Genomic DNA, 21416 nt, shown 5'->3' with positions numbered 1-21416 from the left:
ATTTCTTTTGCTCAGCAAGTAAGATAGCAGGGACAGGAGACTTATTCGAACATGTCTACAAAGAAAATAGAAATACAAAAAGATTAGCTGCTGAATTCCAACTTTTAAAAGTTATAGTATTGGCAAAAAATCATACTGGGCAACTTTCTTAACATCAGCAGCTTTTGTGTCCGTGTTCATCCATGAAAAATCCCACATCAGACAGGCTTGCATAGATCCACTCTCAAAGGATTCACAGATTATGGCCAAACTTTAAGACATTCCTCACCCACACCCAGAAATATCCACACTCTGGAGACTCTGTTTCTGGGCTGCATGTCTTTGGCTGCCTCTATGTTAATGATTTTCTGACTGGGGAAATCGTTACCAGCATTGATAAAGAAGCATTTGTCTGAAAGCCGCATTCTTGGACAAGTCCGCTCCCCAGCGTTCCTCAGCACTGGCCTCTTTTGGACACCTCCTTGAATTTATGGCTCCGAACAAGTGTGTTGAAACCCATCTCGTAATTCTTTAGAAACATGTTTTGACATGTCTTTCAAATGTGTTTGATATGCTAAAAGCCCTCAGATTAGTGTTATTAAGTGTGAGTTATTTATCTCCTTCCAAGTGAAATCAATTCACTAATTCCTGCTTCTCTGTGTGTCATCAGCTAAGACCTGCTTCCTAAATCTGGTTCTATCCACTACTTTCCAAAAGAATTCTGAATCTTTCCACAGGTTAGCTCTTAAGCAGAAGATAGTTTTCCTTCTGTGCTTTTTTTCTTTTCTTTTTTTTTGGCCTTTGAGAGATTGTTGAGGTCCATCAGGTGACTGGGCAGCTGTATGGTGCCCTCATGTGCCCATATGTGGCACAATGGTTGGCAGTGAGCCAGAGGGCCAGGCAGGCAGAGCTGGACGCACCCTGTTATTTATAGAGCATTAGCAGCAGTGACCTCATCCAGTCAGGCTGGAGTGTGTGGGCTCGGACTGCGAGACAGCAAGCTCATTCTTCTCTATCTCCTCCTATAGAAGCAAGTTGGTAGTCTGGTTCAGCTACTGCGAACAAATCAGCCTGCTGTGTTCCTTTCTGTTATGTTGCTGGTTTGAAAAACGGGAGATGTGCAGGTCTTTGGTTCAGTAGCTCAGGAATTCTGCTGCTTTTTATAACATCACAAAGAACCAGATCAGGAACAAGCCATCTTGCTCTAAGTGAATGAACTTGTTATTCAGTTTAATATGATTTATTCATACAATATCTCATATAACTAACTGTACTATAAAAATTGTCATTATACCTCAGTGTTTTATAGTTCATCACTGTATTATCAGATTTGGTTTTGAAGTGATGTTAATAAAGTATATTGTATCAGTCTTTTCTTTTGCCCATTTCTCATTAATCATACAATGGATTTGAATTTTATTCAGCATATTTTGGTATAATACAAAGAATGATGGCAAACATGTTCAATGACATTTTGTTTTTTCAGAACTGACATAGTCCCAACTGTGGTGTTTTCATCATAGCGGTGAAGAAGGAACGATCACATTCTTAAATCTGTCTCTTAAACAGTAATGCATAATTCTTCCACAGCTTATAAAATAAAATGAAGAATCATCCCTTTGCTACCCAAACATTCTTTTCAGTTTTTCTGGCTAATACAAGCAGAGAGAGAGAATCTCTGAAGGATGGAGCCTCTTTTTTTTTTTTTTTTTTTTTTTTTTTTTTTTTACTTGTAAATGTCTTACCTTGGTTGTCAGCACAAATATATATATATATATATATATATATCTTTATATGGTTAAATTGAAAAATGGCATTAACAATTATATTAACAATATACATGTACTTGAATAACTTGATTGTTTGGCTGAAATCCAAATTGATCAAATTCCTTGTAATGTTCCTTGAATTCCATGACGCTCGTTCCTTCTCAGAGACTCGGAGCTTGGGATTGTGCAGACACTTTTTTGGCAACTGCTAAGAATGGCCTCTCAAAGCCACTTATTGTATTGAGGCTATTCCCACTACGGGAGTTATAATCTTCTAGCCTTGTTCGGGTAATTTAAGATGGCTCTCACCTCCCGAGGCTGAAATGGAGAGTGTATTTTATCTTGCTGAGGAGTGGCAGGAAAGGAGGTACAGTGATGCCATTTGTTTCCTCTCCTCACCCACTGACTGCTCCTCATTCCTCCCACCGTTTTGTTTTTACAAATGAAATATGATAATTAAAAGCTAGAGAACATTGCGCTCCCACTACTGCAAGCTGCCTCCTCAACACCGTTGTCTGCCAGGTTCTTTTTGAAGAATGGGGTGCAGAAGTTTTTTATTTTCATGGCTCATAATGAGCAGGGAGGTGGCTAAAAATGAGGGGGAAGCTGAAGCGGAATAAAGATGGAGGACCATTCCAGAATCCATAAAAGCCTTCTTTGTAAAAAAAAAAAAAAATGGTTCCTTATGGCCACTGGGGAGTGTGGAACAAACTAGCTGGTACCCATGCCCAAGCCAAACATACTCATACACACACGCGTGTATATATATACAAATACACATAAAGAGGCCTAGTGGAACATAGGTGTGGTGTGTGCAGTGCACAACGCCACAGTTATTTTTATCGCCAAACATCCAAGGAGAGCATGACCTCGCGAGAGACGGAAAGAAAAAGAGAAGGAAAGGTAGCTGTGGGTGGACACGGTGGGGAAATGAAAGACAGGGCGGGACAGATGAAGGCCATGGGTGGAGGTGTAGCAGCTTTGTAAGGTTCATGTGGCGTGCACCAGTGGAAGCTTACAACTCCTCTGAGGCTGCTGCAGAATGGAGAAGGTCTGTAAGAAGTCATTTTTCTGTTGTCTTTAAACAAACTTCAGACAGTCTGGATTTAACAAGGATGGAGTGCTGTTTATTCATGACTTGAGGCAACAGGGTTTAGTTCTAATGGAAGGAAGGAGCTAGATATCATAAGATCTATCTGTTCGTTCTTGGTTTTCTCTTTCAAGTGCAGCATAGCAGGGTTTCAGGAGCTGTGCGCACTTTGGAAACTGATGAGGTAAGACCAAAAGAGTGTGACTGTGGTTTATTGAATGCAAAAGGGCGTTTGGCTGCTGCTGCCGCTGCCGGCCATATAGGTGCAATAACTTGCTGGCTTCGTGCAATAGCATTACAAATCCCACTATAAAGCCTACCTGGGCTTGGGTTGGACCCTGGAAAAGTTTTTGTTCCTTTTTCCACAGAATTGTGGTCCATTATTGCAGGGGGCAATAAAAAGGAGCTGTTTTCCTTTAGCTATTTCTATAGCAGTGTAAAGGTGTAGTGTGAATGTACCAGCTGTTTTATAATGGACATTTGGCAACTCAAGAATGGATCTGAAGAGGAAACGGGTACTCTATGATGCAGATGGAAATTTACACATTTTTAAGTGTATATATAAATATTTTAGTATTTGTGAGGGCGTGTTTCTTTACAGAGGAGTGCTATCAAGTATCGCCATACAGCATTATACACCATATGTAAGGAGCATCACCTTTTGAGGAAGATGAATGAGAGAAAACAGAAGTTATCAGGACCATTAATATGGATTAATTTCCATCATGTAATTCTTGTCATATCAAATATCTAGAGAGAGAGAGAGACTCTGAGGTAGCGTAACTAGATGAAATGTTGCTGAGTCAGGTAGATGATACGCAGAACAAAATAAACTGTTTTTCTGTAAGAGCATGGATCAGCTGTGATCCCACAACATTCTTGAATCCAGTTTGGGAATATTTTCCAACATGTGTCCATGTTACATGCATGTTAAGAGCATAAGAGAGAAACTCTCTGAACTGATTTTGTGCTTGCACTGTCCTTGAGTCTTTGCAGGGATCCATCCTTCTTTCATGTCTAGTGATTCTTCAGTGAAACCACAGTGAAGTATTTCTGCAATGTTCAGAGGCACTCTCCCACACAACCACAGCCTGAACAACACTTATGTGTTTATTTAGATTGCTGGAGAGAGGTTCGCAATTACTATGGGAGGAGAGGGTGAAGTAAGTGTGTGTGTGTGTGTTTGTGTGTGTGTACATGTGCTGGAGGGCCACTTTTGGTCTGTGTGTGTGTGTGTGTGTATTTACATGCCTCTAACTGTTTAGCCTCACCACTGGGTTCTACATTTTCCCCCCATTTTACAGCCTTTGAGATAGAACAAAAGAAAAATGGAGAGAGGGATGAAGTGACAGACAGCAGAGAGCTGCAGGCATATGGTACTCATCATACACAGACACAGAGATCGAGCTGATAGACGTTCACAAAAGCAAAGCTGAATCCACTTTGTGACAGGCTTCAGCCTGTTTGCTTTACACCCAACTATACGTTTCATTTAGATTACTTGTTAATCTCACAGAATGGATTACTAAGATTAACTGTTATTGACAAGAAACTCTGTTTATTTTCTGTCGTCTGACCTTGTGAGTGCTGGCACAGCTCAAGGTTTTATCAGTATTGCAAGGTGCTGAATCAGTCAGTGGTCTGTTATTTGCGATGTGTTTGATTAGACAAGTTAGTGTTTAATTCTAGATAAGACCGAAGGAGCAGGTATACAAGTGTGATTTGCTATATTATTATTTAGTATAGAGTGACTTACTGCTATACTATACTGTGCAATTTATTATAACTATAATATATATTATTACTATAACTATTATATTAGTTCTTGTGAATATTGCTCATGTTAAAATGTCAGAGGATGTTGTAGTGAACAGCCATGTTTACTGACTACAAAATGTATTTAGACATTTCTTTTTTTATTATATACTGTATTATAAAAATATTACATAAATCATTTTTTTTTTCTAAATGTAATATTAGAATACAATACAATATTTTGAAAGTGATATCGAAGACTTCAATAAAAATGTTTAAAAATATAAAATCAAGGAAGTGTTAGATTTATTGTATAATCAGTACATTTTTAATAAAAACACCTTTTGCTGTCAAATTACTGTTTTTTGATATGGCTGCATTGGTCAACAGCAATTTTAGACAAAATCTCAGGTTTATCATTACTGAAGCAGACTTTTTAACACAATTGTGGGCTTCTGTGGTGCAGTGGGTTGGCTGAGATAAGATAAGATCATTTATTTTTACTATTTTTTCGCCTGTCAATTCCCACCCTTCAATCAGCCATCACTTGTCATAAGACGGCTACCAAGGTGAAGGCTACTACATGCTTTCCCCAAGTCACGAGAAGCCGGAATGCTGTAGAATCATCAAGATTAGAACTCATGATCTCCCTACAGTAAGGAACTCTAAGGAAACCTGGATGGATATCGAGAAAATGCACAAAAACTAACCACAAACAATAAGGCTTTAACATAATTAGAAATAGTCAAACAATAACTGTACTCATCCTGATATAACTACATTACAATGTGGCAAGCAGCAGAGGACCTCACTTTAAACTCATCACTGCTATGTATAAATGTTGTTTGTAGATATTCTAGAGTCTGCATTGTAGAAAACAGTTCTAGGGTATACCAAATTCTATGTAAAGAAATAAATGAGAAACATTTTCAAACACTATGAGAAATCTTGGTATGCCGTGACATATGGATCTCTGCTCTTTCTGACTGGGTGTGTGATTGTTTTGACAGAGCCATTGTTTAGTTTTGTGAAATTTATGTGTGATATTATTTAGATATGCGCACCCTTTTTTATGAGCATTTAATCAGTGTCCTAGGCATGGGTGTGTGAGTGTGGGAATTGTGTATGTTTACAGTACGGTAAGTTTATTTGACCTTTAACCATTCTGTACTGCTTCATAGATAGAGGAAGTAAGAGAAATCTGTCCAGAGAGTCTGCCTGACACAGTGTATATGTATGTAATTGACTGGAGGCCAGTAGTGTGTGTGTGTGTGTGTGTGTGTGTGTGTGTGTGTGTGTGTTTTCTCTTCTGTACCTTTGTTGCTTGTGTCTACAACATTATATATATATATATATATATATATATATATATATATATATATATATATATATATATATATATATATATATATATATATATATATATATATATATATATATATATATATATATATATATGTGTTTGACTCAGTTTTGCAAAGAAAGATGATATGTTATAAAAACTTATCTTTCTGTCTGTCTTTCTCTTTCTCTCAGATAGAAGAAGGAGGGAAAGCAGCTGAGTGCAAGAAGCTGAGGGTGGGAGACGAACTGGTCAATATCAACGGATCTGCACTCTACGGCTCCCGCCAAGAAGCTCTGATCCTCATCAAAGGCTCCTACAGGGTCCTCAAGATTGTTGTTCGAAGGTACAGATTTCCACCACACACACACACGTGCACACACACACACGCACACACACACGTGGATAGGAAGGAAAGGCTGAAGTAAGGTGACATCACCATTGTGACCTCAAGGTTTTTGCACAGAAGCAATATGTGGGTGTAGCATATATGGAAGTAGCCTCCCTGTGTGCAGTGTTTGTTTTAGTCGAGCTGATATTAGGCAGATGAGTATTAGGTCACTTCTGCCCCATGACTGCTGTATGACTCACCCACTGCTACACCAGTCTCGAACCACCAGACCAGTAACTTCTACATTAGCCTGGATTCAGCAAACTGTGGAATGATTATGATTAATGAATTAAGCAGAGATATGATTTGAAGTGTCCAAGGTCAGGTCAGTTCATTACTGATAAAACACTTGAAAACCAGATGCATAAAAGAACAACTGAATAGTTAAGATGTAACAAAGCATTATTACTTATTGTTGCTGCCCTTATGTCTGTCTGGGATTTTCTTTTACTTCATTTTTTTTTAATTTTATTTACTACATTTCTATTTTCGACTAGATTTTCCAGTACTTTATTACTACATGTGAAATGGCTTTTATCATTAAAGGTGATAATACATAACACTGTAATATACCTGTTGCTATCTGCACTGTATTTATTATGGTAATTACCTCATCATTCTTGCTAACATTTTAGCAATTAGGAATGAATCTGTTGTTTTGTTAACTTTATCTAATATTTATCTATATAACTACATTCCTTGGTTCTTTGGGCTTTTAAAAAAATGTCTTTTTTGTGTAGTTTTACTTTCGTATTTTAAGGAAATTTAAGAGTTAAGAGAATGAAAAAGAAGAAGCTGGACTTCAAATATTTATTTAAGCTTTTTAGAAATGGTTTATTTAGATGAATAATTGCACTTTCACTCAAATAAAAGCAAAAAAAATTTCCAGACACAAATAATAATCATTTTGGTAGAGTTTAGTTCTGAAAAGCTTTGTACTACAGCCTTTTGCACATTTTTTTGCACTTTTGGACATATGAGTATTGGTATAATGACACTGGTCTTGGTATTATTCCGTGAAATAGCCCCTACCTAATTAGAACAGGGAAAAGCCTGAGAAGTCAATGGAAATTTATTTCTCACCATTGTATACCGCCTCCCAGTGGAGGAATCCAGCACTACAATGAATGTGTGCATGAATGGTAGCTTTCTTCCTCCTGCAAGGCTGATTGCAAGAGTTTGAAACTGTACATGCATTATTAGCATGTGTGTGTGTTTGCGTGTGTTTGAGAGGTGGATGTCTGTACTTACAGGGGATTTCCTCACAGTTATTTGGCTGGGCAATTCCTCTTTATTAATTACCAGATACTACCACCTACTACTGAATCTGGAAGAGTGCTGTTCACCGAGAGCGTTTCTGTACATCATTTATAGCCAAGTACACCAGGAACAGGCCCTGAACAGAGCTGGGGCAAAGGGGATGAGGAGTGTAGGACTGTGGGTTGGGGGTAGTTGGGAGGAGGAGGGAAATGGAAAAATTCCTCCTTATTTCATATCCATTTATTTGGCAGCATTTCAGATATGCACCACTGAGTTTCAGTGTTACAAGCTAGTCTGTGTGTTTTTCTCTCTATGGCTTTCAGGGCATCCCAGGTCAGTGTGTGTGTGTGTGTGTGTGTGTGTGTCTGTCTCTATTCTGTGCATCTCTGTTCCTGTGGATTAGTGAACTCTTGTCACACCACCAGGGATTAAAGTGGTGCATACGGGGCCTGGATGACTAGTTAGGGTTCTTCTATATGGGCAGATTATGTGTATATGTTTTCTTTGGTTTGTGTGCGTGTGTGAGGATGTGAATTATGGGATGGCTGGTTAAGAAAGCACACCTCTCTTTCATGATTCTTGGCTGTATATCACAGAGGTTCATTGTGTCATTTTTGGGTGATGTCGTTAAAGCGTATGTGATTTAAAGCCTGTTTTTGTGCCAGTTGCTGGTTTCTTGTCCTTCCATTTGTAAATTCAGTAAAAAATAAAAATAAATAAATCAATAGCATTTCCCATGACTGTTTTGGTTGCTGAAGTGCTTCTTTAAAACAGCCTTTTAAAACTCAAACATCCTGGACACCTTCCCTAAAATGTTAGTCGGCCAGTTTTATACATAGAAAAGGTATTAAAGCTTCTCAGTGTTGGACTGTATATTATTGTATAGCTCTGTTTCCTCTGTTTCCATGGCATTTTACTACACCAGAAAGTCTTACATTTTACAAACAAAAAGTCTGTAAGGGACTCAGTCAAAATGACTGCAATAATGATAAAATAGTAGCATACAGTGTGTGTGTGTGTGTGTGTGTGTGTGTGTTGGCTACTGTTAATGGTCATGTGTTTGTGGCCAAAACTCATTTCCAGCCTTAATAAAACACAAAGGAACATGCAGGATGTCTTTTCATTTAGACCATGGTTGTTATGATCACTGTCTCCTGTGTGTGTGTGTGTGTGCCAGATGCCAGCCATCTGGAAACCAAACTCAAACTGAACTGACCCTTTACATGCCTCCACAATTCTGTGCTCTTTTCTACATTTATTTCCACTCAGAGTTTCCCCCTCAGTACTACTTGGTGCCAGTTTCCACCCAATTTCTCTATTTTCCCTTTTGCACAACAGGTAATTATCTTTCAGCTAATTACACTGTGACAGTTGTCAGTAGTCACCGTATCTTTGTAACCTGATGCTTACACAATTATTGGATGTACACTATACTGCCAAAAGTTTTGGGACACCCCTCCAAATCATTGAATTCAGGTGTTGTTTATCAAGAGTTGGACTTGGCCCCTTAGTTTCAGTGAAAGGAACTCTTAATGCTTCAGCTTACCAAGACATTTTGGACAATTTCATGCTCCCAACATTGTGGGAACATTTTGGGGATGTCCCCTTCCTGTTCCAACATGACTGTACACCAGTGCACAAAGCAAGGTCCATACCGCAACCTGATAGAACACCTTTGGGATGAATTAGAGCAGAGACAGTGAGCCAGACCAAAACTGCGACGTCTTCCTTTACATGCACATGAATTTTTATACCAGCTTCAGCATCTTCTGGGAAGGCTTTCAAGGTTTAGGAGTATGTTTATGGGAATTTTTGACCATTCCACTAGAAGCACATTTGTGAGGTCAGGCACTGATGTTGGACGAAAAGGCCTGGCTTGCAGTCTCCGCTCAAATTCATCCCAAAGATGTTCTGTCGGATTGAGGTCAGAAGTTGGGAGCATGAAATTGTCCAAAATGTTAAGAGTTCCTTTCACTGGAACTAAGGGACCAAGCCCAACACCTGAATTCAATGATTTGTAGGGGTGTCCTAAAACTTTTGGCAATATAGTGTATGGACCATGATTGGCCAGTGTGTGCTCATGATGCGGCTTTACCATTAAGCTCCATCTGTGTCCTCTTCTTCAGATGTCACATATAGTGTGTGTGAAAATCGGAAGATGACGCATGCAGTAAATAGGATGTTTGTAGTGTTCTCTGGCTAGAAACCATATATATCTCCTTCCTGTCCACATGCATACTATTGTTCAATGCCAAATAGTTAAACTGTGTTTTAGTCCATCTATGATTTTTTGAGTTGAGTGTTTTTATAAACATTATTGCGCTTTCTATACAGATCATATTCTGTAAAATGCAATCTCGTACCATCTTCTGTACCACTCTACAGCGTCTGCCTAGGGTGCGGTGTTCATCTTGCAGTGGGCAATTCCTTGGGAAATTCCTAGCCACTTGCGTCACACTTCCTGGTCCTCCCAGTTGTTCTTCCTCCTGCTGCTTCCTGTTTCAGTTGCTGACTGTAGCAGCATGGTTAGGCAGTGCATTCACAAGGCTATTAACAGGGGACTGACGGTTTATCCCTGCCCAGGACAAGTCAAGCAGCACAGGCCATTGTTTAGACTATGAGTGTATAGGAGTGTCACAGATGAGTGCACACACAGACATACACACACAGAGGAAGGGCAGAATGCTACATGAAAAAAAAAGTGTAAAAGAAGGAAGTGTTTCTGTCTGCTCTTTTGTATTTATCTTTCTTTATATAAGGAGGGTTGAATCAGTATTATTCACTAGAGGCAAAAAAATACTTCCACAGACACAGTAGTCTCACGCACTGTTATCAGTCATGAAAACCATCACATCTATAAATACACAGAAGTGAAATTTTGCATTGATTTCTTAAAAGAATCAAAATTATCTGTAAATAGATCAATTTGCATGTAAACTGACATGTCTAGGAAGCTTAATAATTTATTGTACCATAATCTCACAATTAGACGTATTAAGATTTCATACTTGAATTTTGTTTGTTTGGGGGTTTTGTTTGTTTGTTTTATTGCAACTAGTGCCAGACAGTTTTGTGCATTTTTTTTCTTTCTTTTCTTTTGTGCATGTTTCATAAATGAAACAAATGCGAGTTCCATGGAGCAGATGTTTCCAGTAGAAGATTCAAGACTTTATTGAAGATGGATGGATGGATGGATGGATGGATGGATGGATGGATCGATAGATAGATAGATAGATAGATAGATATGTAGATAGATAGATGTAGATATAGATAGATGTGTGTGTATGTGTGTGTTAGTCAATATCTAGGTTTTTACGTTGGTTGTTCTAGCTCTATCCACTGCTGTGTTTTAATTAGGGTAAAACCAATTGAGAATGTCTCATTTTTATCAATGCGCTCTACGTCATTTACCTGTTCTTCCCTTGATGGCTGACAGTTGGGTTTAGTGCGTCATGGCCTGTAAAGAGAGACGTCCAGTCATTAAATGTGAATGACCAGAGCTTTAGTGTCCTAATGTTTCTCATCCAACCTAAAGCAGCAAATGGGCTAAATGCTGTGCTCACAGCAGGAGAGCAAAGTGGGAAGAGACATTTGGAGAATCTTCTGTCCCAGACTCCACTGACAACGGGGTCAATAACATCCCCCTTTATGAGCTTATAGGCCACAGGGGTGGTGTCGGTTCCTTCAGATCTAAGAGAGGTTGAGGTGGGAAGAGGAGAAGCTGACAAGTTCAGGGTGAACAGCGCCAGGAAGTTTCCAGAAAAGCACTTTGAGGGTTTGGTTAGACCCCCCCCCCTCCTGCAGTGCCAAGGAACTTCAAAAACAAAAGAGCTGAAGCTCTTGCCAAAACAATGGACATTCCAAGCATTCTCAGGCCCACTCTCTCTCTCTCCCTCCTGCTCCCTCACCACTTATCCATGTGGTGCTCTGAATTTATGGTTGTGCATGTATGCAAAGCAGTTCACATGCTAACCGCGTACCTAGAGTGTGCCTGTTTATTTTGATATGGTGACATTTTGTTACGTTTGTGTGCAGGACCTGTTTACTTTTGCAAGACATTAGCATGTGTGTAAACAAAATTTAAAGACATTGGTGTGAAACATGCAGAGTCATCAGTGCAGTCTGCCTGCACAGTGTGGGGCCTGGGGCCAGCTGCCATTGGGATTCCATCGCTGTCTGACCACACAAAGAAACAAGACTGCTTTTTATTAGCAGTGCTAATCCTGGGAGGCTACATCTCTCTTCACAGCTACATTACAGAGATAGACATTTACCAGAACAGGACTGCACACATGCAGACAAGATGTGGCCCACGGTCACGATGGGAATGTGTGGGATCAGAGATGGACATCATTGTAATGATTAGTAAATGGACTGCATAAGGGAGCTGAAGCCAAAAAGTGTGTGTGTGTGCATGTATGTGTGGGCAACCAAGCTTGTTTTAGATTATGAAATGCCTTTTTTTGGTAACATTTGCTTTTACTCCTCTGATAATCCTGTTTTGTTTTGTTTTTAGCTTATCAAATCAGTCTTTCTCCAGATTGCCATTTGCTATTAATGTTCTTCAAATTAGTGTTGTACACTTTATTGTAGTTGACAAGCACCTGAGGGCATGACTAAACACTCCATTTAGACTACATTAGGAAAGCCAGACAAAACCTAAGTGGGGAGGGGGTAGTATTGCTGATAAGCTGTTTGTCTGGGGGTATTCTCACATAACTCTCTTCTCTTTTACGAAAATACTTAAAGTGAGATGGAGGTAATGAACCCAAAACAACAAACAAGCCATTGTACTGAGGAGGCCAGTTCTGGACGGCTCCCTTCCTGAGGGGCTCAGTTTCAGACTGTAGCATTAATGCCCAGAGCTCTGGTGATTATATGGAATGCAGGCAATGTGTTTTGGGGAAGTGGATGACTACAGAACAAACAATGGTGACTGGAGACTGCACGAGAGACAGAGTATCTGAGTGTGTGCATGTGTGAGGTGGGGGGTTTGTGTGAGGGCAGTCGGGGTAGATGTCAAAGGTCAGAATAAACAAGGACACCTGACCGTTCATTCCTACAAACTGGCTCACACTTTTAAAAGCATGGGAATGTGAGGATTTGCTTTTCACACTTCGTACATTCCTTTCACACTCTTTTAGACACTTCTGTGTAAACTAACAAAGTCTTCAGAACATGGTGGGGAATTCTTGCCACATATAAACCGATCAGCCATAACAGTACAACCACTGTGAGGTGGACCTGAATAACATTTAATATCTCATTATAGTGGCACCTTTCAAATGTGGAATATATTAGTCAGCGAGTGAACAGTCAATTCTTGAAGTTCAAGCATAAATATCTGAGCAACTTTGACCCAGAGCCAAAATCTGAGTAGATGAGTGGGTCTGAGCATCTCCATGCCAGCAAGTATTGGGGTGTTTCTGGAATGTAGTGGTCAGTACGTACCAAAAGTGGCTCCAAAATAGTATAATCAGTGAACCAGCGACAGGGTCCAAATGATTACATCATTTGGACAGCCAAGTGTGTGTGTGGTACATACCTGGGGAAGAGATGGCACCAGGATGCATATGAGAAGAAGTTGTATTTATTTAGTAAATATTGCTTCAAAATTGTCATCAAGATCACAGATGCATGAAATATGGAAGTGAAACCACAAAGGAACAATCCTATTTATTTTGACCATCTAGGCCAATATTTAAGTGGACACATCATGGTATATTTGCACTGAATGTGTAACCACATAATTACATTTTTTGTCTGTTTCATGCAACCCTAACATAAACGACGAGTAAAACAGATTAAAATAAAAAGCTAAACTTTCGTTACCATGGTATGAATTGCTCACTAACCTCATTGTTTATTCTGTTAACTGAAAAACAGTGCATGAGGTTTTACCATGGGAAAATGGCTTCTTGGCCATGATTTATTTGAAAGATTGTGAGTAAGAGCGCATGCTGAAGTGCTTGACTGTATATTGACTTAAGGAGGCAATATATTCCAGCATTGAAAGGAACCATGTTGGTAAAGCACTCCACATAATGATGTGGTACAAGTTCCACCATTGTTCATCAACTCCAACTGGGAGTATGCAGGAAGACACACAGCAAAAAAACACACTGTTTACTATAAACAGGCTACTACTGCAGCTAACAAGTTATAACTGTTGAGTAAGACCCACCTCCAGCAGCGGGAGATATACATTCAAGATAGCATTTAATTTGACAATGATGTTTTGACTAGGTAAGAATTAGATGCTGTAAATAGATTGCTGAGCATAGTTACAGGTTTCTAGGCCTTAAAATGCATTCCAAATGTAAACCATTCTTACACTCAACCTTTAAGAGTATATTGCATTTTACCAAAGGGGTATTGAACTGTTTAATATAGTCTATAGCGTACGCTTATACACAGTATGAAGGATTTGCACAAAATATGAACCATACATGTGTCTCTTTTACCAAATCCTCAATCATTTAAATTAAATAAATAAACACAACTATGTTCAAGATTTCATACTTTAATTTTTTATTAAACTAGTGCCAGACAGTTTTGTGCATATCCCCCCCCCCCCCAAAAAAAAAAAAAAACCTGGTATAAATGAAACAAATGCAGGTTCCATAAAGCAGATGTTTCCAGTAGAAGATTCAAGACTTTTTGACATAAGCACAGGAAAATACGTTGCTTTTTCTTATCAGAAAAATTAAATAAAATTATTACTATCCATCCATCCATCAGATTTAGAGTTGCACAAATTGCGAAGCATACATTGACAATCATTTAAATCACAACTTGTGAGACCTGAGTTCAGAGTTGTGTGATTGTGCACAGTGATGCACTGATATGTCTCTTATTGATGGATGATGAAAATTGTTTTAGATGTCACTGATTTGTTCCAGCTGGTTATGATTCCTTTATATCTATGCAAGAACTGAATAGATGATTTATGTGAAGCATTTCAGCTTATTCATCATACAGTCTTACAGCAAACTAGACAACAAGAGGACTGGAGTATTTTTAGTGCATACAGTACCTCTGAGTCATTAGTGTGTGTATGTGTGTGTCTTAACCCTTCCTCTCAAAGACAAATGATAACTATGCACATTATAGCTTTGTCCTCTAAAACTATCTCTAAAAATAAAAACAAGAAAAATGCAGATGATTTTAGTTCATTTTTATTATTTAGTTTAGTTTTAGTTTATTTCTTCCATGCTTTTTTCTCAGTTTCTGTTTCGCCTGGCTGTTGACTGGTTCTGTTTAAACTTCCTAAAGCTATTGTGATAGTGTAGAGCCAGCGGAAAGGAGCTTTTTTTGCTCTAATTCTTGTTTTCCATGTGCTGATTAAACATCAGAACTCTGAGATCTCACAATGCTGTTCTATCAGCACTGAAGGAACAGCAAGAAAACTTTTACCTGGCAGGAGACCACAAAAATTCAGATTCTTTCTCTCCCCCCCCCCCCTTTCTGTCTCATATGTACTTCTTTCCTCAATTCTTAGTCCTCCATCCTTTTTTCTACAGTCATTTGCATTGCCCATTGCACTCTCTCTCTCTCCTGTCTCTCTTCTGGCCAAAGCTGACAGCTCTCCCAGAGAGACAGGAAGCAGCCCTCACATTTTTTCCCCACATTCAAACAATAATAGGAGAGGACCCTGGCTATTATTTTAGCAGTGACTTGCCTCTTTATCTGCTCTGAACATAGTTTCCTCTCTGTTTGAGAACCGCTTCCTCTTGCTAATGTCATTAAAGTGAGTGAGCGGGACGTTGTGTGCATGTAAGGGCAAGAGAGGCAAAAAAAAATCTTGACTGCTTGTTCTTTGGTTCTAACCAGAAGTATATGGAGAGAGAGAGAGAGAGAGGTGGTGTGTGTGTGTGTGTGGGGGGGTATTTGAGTGTTCATTTTTCCTGGCCAAAAAAAAAAAATCTGTTCAGAGCCTCAGGCTGCCTCATTACCGCTAAGTGACCACAAGCCTTCACTCATATTCATTGGAGCTGCTGAGCTTGTGATAAGGGATGATCACTGACACCAAAAACAGAACGTGTTCTTAGCAAGTAAAGTAAAAGTAAAGCTTACTCTTAGTTTTAAGTCTTTATTTTATTTATTTTTTCCACTGGAAAAAAACCCAGAACTTGGTCTCTCCTGATCTGGATGGGATTTCAATCTATACAAGTAAGTCTCTGCCAGCGGGTGCACATATTTTCTTTGCTATGCGTGTTGAGAACTTTTCTTTTGGATTTTTGTCATATTTAAATGGATTGTTACTTATGGATCTAGCATAAACTTCTTCATATATGGCTGATGCATACAGTTGTATATGGCTGATATGTCATGATTATGAACTGAAGCTTGTTTTGTCTTGTGAAACCTTTTTTCTGTTCACTTTCCAACTTCATATTAACAAGATATAGTTTGTTAAGCCACTAATTATATTTTATGCTAGTGTATTTCAGTCAGATGTCTCTTATAGAATTATATATTTTTTTATTTGTTTAACCGTTTGAAAGCTTATTGAAAATGTCAGATTTAAATAACTGAAGGCATATTAGTTATTAAAGGGACCATATAACTCGTACTCGATACTAAACGTAATTTTTCAACTTTCTCAAAGCCTAAGAAATGGTCCTGATTAAACAAATGGCTTCCAATGTTTTCCCAGCAATGTTCTGATTATGCCGCAATTTCCTCAGCTAAGTCTTTCTATTTGAGAACACCATTATTATTATCATCAGTATAATAATAAGCCATTCAGGACCATTGTTCCCCTGGGAAGCATATCGTCATCTGGGATGTTTGGGGAATATTGTGTTTTTGTCAATGGAGTAATGGGATGTAATGGGACCTAGAATCTTGGCACTGTTCCATGAGTGCTGTAACTGAACATACTAATAAAAAGATTATGTAGATTTTCAGAAATCCTACTGCTGAGCAATCCTGATTGTGCAAAGACAATTCCAAGGTCAGACCGTGTTTGGTTACTTTGTGTTAATAACAAGGCTCCAGGTGTTCTGAAGGAGCCAGATATTTCTTTGGGCGAGGAATGATGTGAAAAGCAGAAACGGCTTTGACTATAAGAACACAGTAACTTTGATTTATTGATTCAAACAGTACGGTGGTTTTAGGCAGATATTGTTTTAAAGTCAATCATTACATAGACATGACAAGATGAGATTTACTACCTTCCTGCTTCACATGTGGCAAGCAGCTAATCCAACTTATCCCACACATAAACACTGTGTTATTGTCCTAAATCCAGAAATCATTTTAGAACTCTGGGTTGAGAAACTTTTTCAGAGAGCTCACTCATCGAAATTGAGGTGAAACAGGAATGGCAAGCATTAATGCAATATCTGTTCTCATGGTCCGTGTGTTCTCCCTATAGACGTACCGTGCCGCTGATCCATCCTCATACCTGGCACCTGGTAAAGTTAGCAGAAGAACCATCCGTGCCTGGATCAGCAGGCAGTTCGGACGGCCCACTGGCCATGCAGCTCCACCCCACACCCTTCAGTGTACCGTGGCACTCTGGGGGTGACAGGTGAGGATCTATATACATGTACATTTACATTTCTTTCAAACCCTCACACAGCGGTATGTTCAGAGAACCCAGAAAGGGCCCATGGCACCGCTTCCTCCTTAGTATGGACAAGTAGGCAATTTAATGAATTAGTTTATAATGAATACCTTTGAAAGAATGTGAAGGGTGACTACTTGAGCTGATTCACTGTGCATACACGTGCATTTTTGCTTGTGGAAATTTTGTCTCTAATGGCAATCTAAAGATATTACAGGAAACCAGCAATCTTAGTTTTTATATCAACACAACCCTCATGGTATTATGCTGCTATTTTGGAGGCAGACATTCCTTATAAATTTTTTGACCAAAAAAAGCAAATTGATAAGGATATTTAAAAAAAAATTCCATACCATAAAAACGTCCTAACAAATTTCCCAAACAATCTTAATGTTATTATTGTAATCAATTCTAATTATTTGGTTTATTATGTTTGGTTAATTTGACAAGGGTAGAGCCTGTTATCTGCTCCTTTAGGATCAAATATTCTATTGTAGATTGTAGATATTCTTGCCAAGTATATCTGGGCTTTTTCACTAATCTCATTTTCTGTCATTATACTAATGACTGGAAAGTTGTTTGTTGGTTAGAATGTAATTATGAAATCCAAAATATATACTTTAAATATATCTCAAGTGAAGTGTCATGGAATGTTCTCATGTATTTCCATATTATATAATTGATGATGATGATGGGATTTCCGTTTTGGAAACCCAAGTTCCTTTCTTTTTGGTACTGCCTCTCTGCAAGAACAAAAAAAGAGTGAGGTAGTCTGTACTTTTCCTCTCCAGATGCCCGTTTTATTCAGTATAATGTTATTTTGACTGTTAATTTTCAAACAAATCAAAGGTGTTTACTTTTAGCAGCTGTATGCTATGTGTCTGTGCAATATTTTTGTCATGTTATGATTTACAATAATTTCTTTTTCTCCCCACTTTTCTGTCTAGTGAGCTGTCCATGCCTTTGGGCCACCTCTCCCGGCACTACAGCACAGATCGCAGCAGCTCTGTGGGGAGTATGGAGAGTCTGGAAAACCCTCCAAGTCAGGGTTACTACGAAAGCCAGCTCTCTCCCATTGACCCTGCCATTTTTAATAATAAACGGGACTCTGCTTATAGCTCTTTTTCTGCAAGTTCAAACACATCTGACTACACAGTTTCACTGCGCCCTGAGGAAAACAGCTCTATGGACAGTCTCCTGCAGGGTTTTGGCCCCTCCTGCAGGTTTACAGAGGGACATCCACATTCTACAAGTAGTGGCCAAGGAGAAGTGAACTGTGAGGATGGGATTCTCAAATCTAGGTCTCTGCCTCATAGGCCTGAAGCTAAAGTACGTCCATCATCCTATAGTTACGAAGAAAACAAGTGTGGACCTCCAGTGCCTCCCATGAGGAAGGATAGTTTTAGGGCTACCAAAGGCCTACCAGAGGTGATGGATAAACGTTGTGTTTCTGCTCCTGTCGGTGTGTCGGCTTTGACTATTGAAGACCCTCCTGAAATCCACAAGGCGTTGAATGGGAATCGGTGTCTTAATGGTCAGGAAAATGAACAGAACTTGAAGGGAAACAAAGCAGAAACTTATTACACCATAGATCCGCAAAAGGATATAGATAACCAAGTCAGATCAACAGAGGAATGCCAAAAGAGCAGTCACTTCCAGGCCCTAGAGAGGCATTCAACCAGACCCAGTCCTCCAGCAGCAGAGAGTCTTGATAGTCAGCTCAATCATTTAGACAACACACTCCAGCCTAGGATGCACAGACATAGTGTCCCAGAAAAATTACTTGTCTCTCAGTTACACATGATGGAGCTCTCCAGTAACAATAGTGCACATTCCATGCCCCCTTCTAGCTTGTGGTCTAATACGTTGCATCCCAGGGAGGAACTAATTGAAGACAATCCAGATGTAGCTCAGGGTAAATGGGGAGGAAGCAGGTGTTCCACACCTGGTTCACTGACTACTTCAGAGCTAGAAGAACATGGGGTGGAGGGAGAATCATTTGATTCAGGCCAAAGACTTACTCCTGTCCAGCATACTTGGGGAAGATCTGTCAGTGTTCCAGGTGAAACTATAGGAAATGGATTTGATGGGTCTGGACCCTGCATAGACTCTCAATTTCAAGAAAGAGGTTTTGAGACCATTAGTGCTGCAACCAGCATGGACACTCTACTTGAGAACCAGGAAGAAGGAGAATGTAAGGGAGATGGCGACATTTCGAAGCCTCCTCAAAAACGCCAGTTTCGTTCATCAAAGTCTCGCCGTCGAAGTGAACGTTTTGCCACAAACCTTCGCAATGAAATCCAGAGGAAGAAGGCTCAGCTGCAAAAAGGCAAAGGCCCAGGTGGTCTTCTGTGTGATGGTGAGACTGTAGAGGAAGAGGATATAGAAGAAAAATCCCCATCAGAAGTGCCAGCCATCCATCAACACAGGCCCCAAACACAGACTAGTCAATACAACAGCTTTCAGAATTTTGCTCCATCTCAGGTCAGGCCAATTGCCTCAAATTCAACATTTCCAGGCAGATGCTGTGGAACAAATCCTGCAGAGCATTCAAGGAGGATGACTGAAGATATCCATCATTCACAGGATGAATCTCATGGAATCCAGTCAGCTGAGATAAACAGACCTGTATGTGTGCGTGTGGTCGAAGAGTTGGCACCACCAGGTAAAGCCAGACGTTGGCGCTGGACACCTGAGCACAAACTGCAGCCAGAAATAGAATCAACTGAAACCAAGAAAAATAGTGAAGGAACAGCACCATCTTCTAGAAACCTTGCAACAACAAGGGGAAGAGTGGGTTCTTCAGGTGGGCGCTCTACTCGAGCTGATGACTGTGACATCCCACCTTTTGCAGACCGCAGGAAGTTCTTTGAGGAGACTAGCAGAAACCTGAGCCAGTCTGTGACCAACCTGGCCGGCCTTACAAGCCACCGCCAAAGACCAGAGAAGCATGGGAGAAACAAAGAGCTGACTTCTCCTGAACCCCTTGAGTCGGTCCCTGACCTTGGACGCAGGAGGTTTTCTTATCAGGGTGGACTTAATGATGGAACCTTAGTTAATTCGTTTGATAGTAGAAGAAAAAATGTGCAGCAAGAGAGAGACAGAGAGAGAGAAAATACACTGGAGAGAGAATGGAAGAAGCAGAGAGAGAATGAGAAACAGAGGGAAAAAGAACGAGAACAAGAAATGCAGAATGAACAGGAGAGGCTACAGGCATGGGAAATGGAGCAGGAGAGGGAAAGAGAAAGGGCAAGAAAGGAAACTGAAAGAGAGCAACAGAGAGTGCAACAGATGGAGAGAGACTGGGAAACCAGCAGAGATCGATTTTATGCAGGACATAACATCAACAATATCACAGTGCTACCACCTTTGCCTCAGGATAGCCTAAAACAGCCACTTATGACTCAAAATCTAACTATGTGTAATTCACATTCGGACAGTTTTCATAACAAGCCCAACCCTGACATCCAAAAACCATGTTCAGCTTTCCGACCTGTAACTAGCCAGCAGTATCAATCTGACCACTACCGTCTACACCCTGGTTACAAGGCCAGGAGCTGCACTCCAACAGAGGTGAGGCTGTCACTTCTAGATTGCGTTTAATATGTACACATTGCAACGTACACTAGAGATATGTAGAAATCTTTAGAATATATATGGAACAAAACAGACTTGTGATTTATTGAGCCCAAAATGTTGGAAGAGAGCCACTTGCTTTAGGACCTTAGTAGCCAGCCAACAATAATATTGGACAAGATTTATGCCTCGAGAACTGTTGTTCCAGCCTAGCATCTACAGGAGAATATGTTAAAAGGAGGTTTAAGCACTTATTGTGTAACTGTCTGGATCTGCCAGCCTTGTATAAATAAAAGTGGCCTCTTGGAGGTATATATTGATCCTTTTGTAAGCATATAATATGAAGCTTTGTTTCAAACTGAACTAAATCAAGGGTGAACTATAAAAGGATTCTATAAAAGGATTTTAGCTTAGTAATATTAGCATAGTTATTAGTAATTAACCCACATTTACACCTTTATATTAAAACATATGTCTGAGTTTAACTACTTTAGAGTTTTAAGAACAAGTAGAGAAAAAGATTTTATAAAGTACTTTTGACTAGAGTGGTCTCCAGCTAGTTAATTACATTTTGCATAAAAGCGTTCCACTCAATTTCTTACTTGTGCCTCAAGTATCGGGAAAATTCTAGCATCCAAACATGTTCCTGTTTTGAATCAATTGTCAAATGTCTTCCACAG

At 39.6% G+C, this 21416-nt stretch overlaps 1 protein-coding gene across 4 annotated transcripts in view; it reads left to right on the top strand.

The window, feature by feature from the left end:
• The window catches only part of shroom4 (shroom family member 4), a 35275-nt gene that overhangs the window by 9402 nt on the left and 4457 nt on the right, over nucleotides 1-21416 (top strand). Inside the window, exons 1-4 of one of the 4 annotated variants that reach the window (XM_058394120.1) lie at nucleotides 2776-2799; nucleotides 6130-6281; nucleotides 16969-17124; nucleotides 18108-20733. In XM_058394120.1, coding sequence (XP_058250103.1) covers nucleotides 2791-2799; nucleotides 6130-6281; nucleotides 16969-17124; nucleotides 18108-20733 — 2943 coding nt within the window. In that variant the 5' untranslated portion in view covers nucleotides 2776-2790. Of the gene's footprint in view, nucleotides 1-2775; nucleotides 2800-3968; nucleotides 4002-6129; nucleotides 6282-15514; nucleotides 15759-16968; nucleotides 17125-18107; nucleotides 20734-21416 lie in introns of those variants that run through there. The other 3 variants (XM_058394119.1, XM_058394118.1, XM_058394121.1) reach the window with 3 other exon arrangements.

The sequence above is a fragment of the Hemibagrus wyckioides genome, linkage group LG07 (genome assembly GCF_019097595.1).
Source record: "Hemibagrus wyckioides isolate EC202008001 linkage group LG07, SWU_Hwy_1.0, whole genome shotgun sequence".
Classification (NCBI taxonomy): Eukaryota; Metazoa; Chordata; class Actinopteri; order Siluriformes; family Bagridae; genus Hemibagrus; species Hemibagrus wyckioides.
Note: the sequence above shows the minus strand (reverse complement) of the source record. Positions and strands in the feature narration are given on the sequence as shown.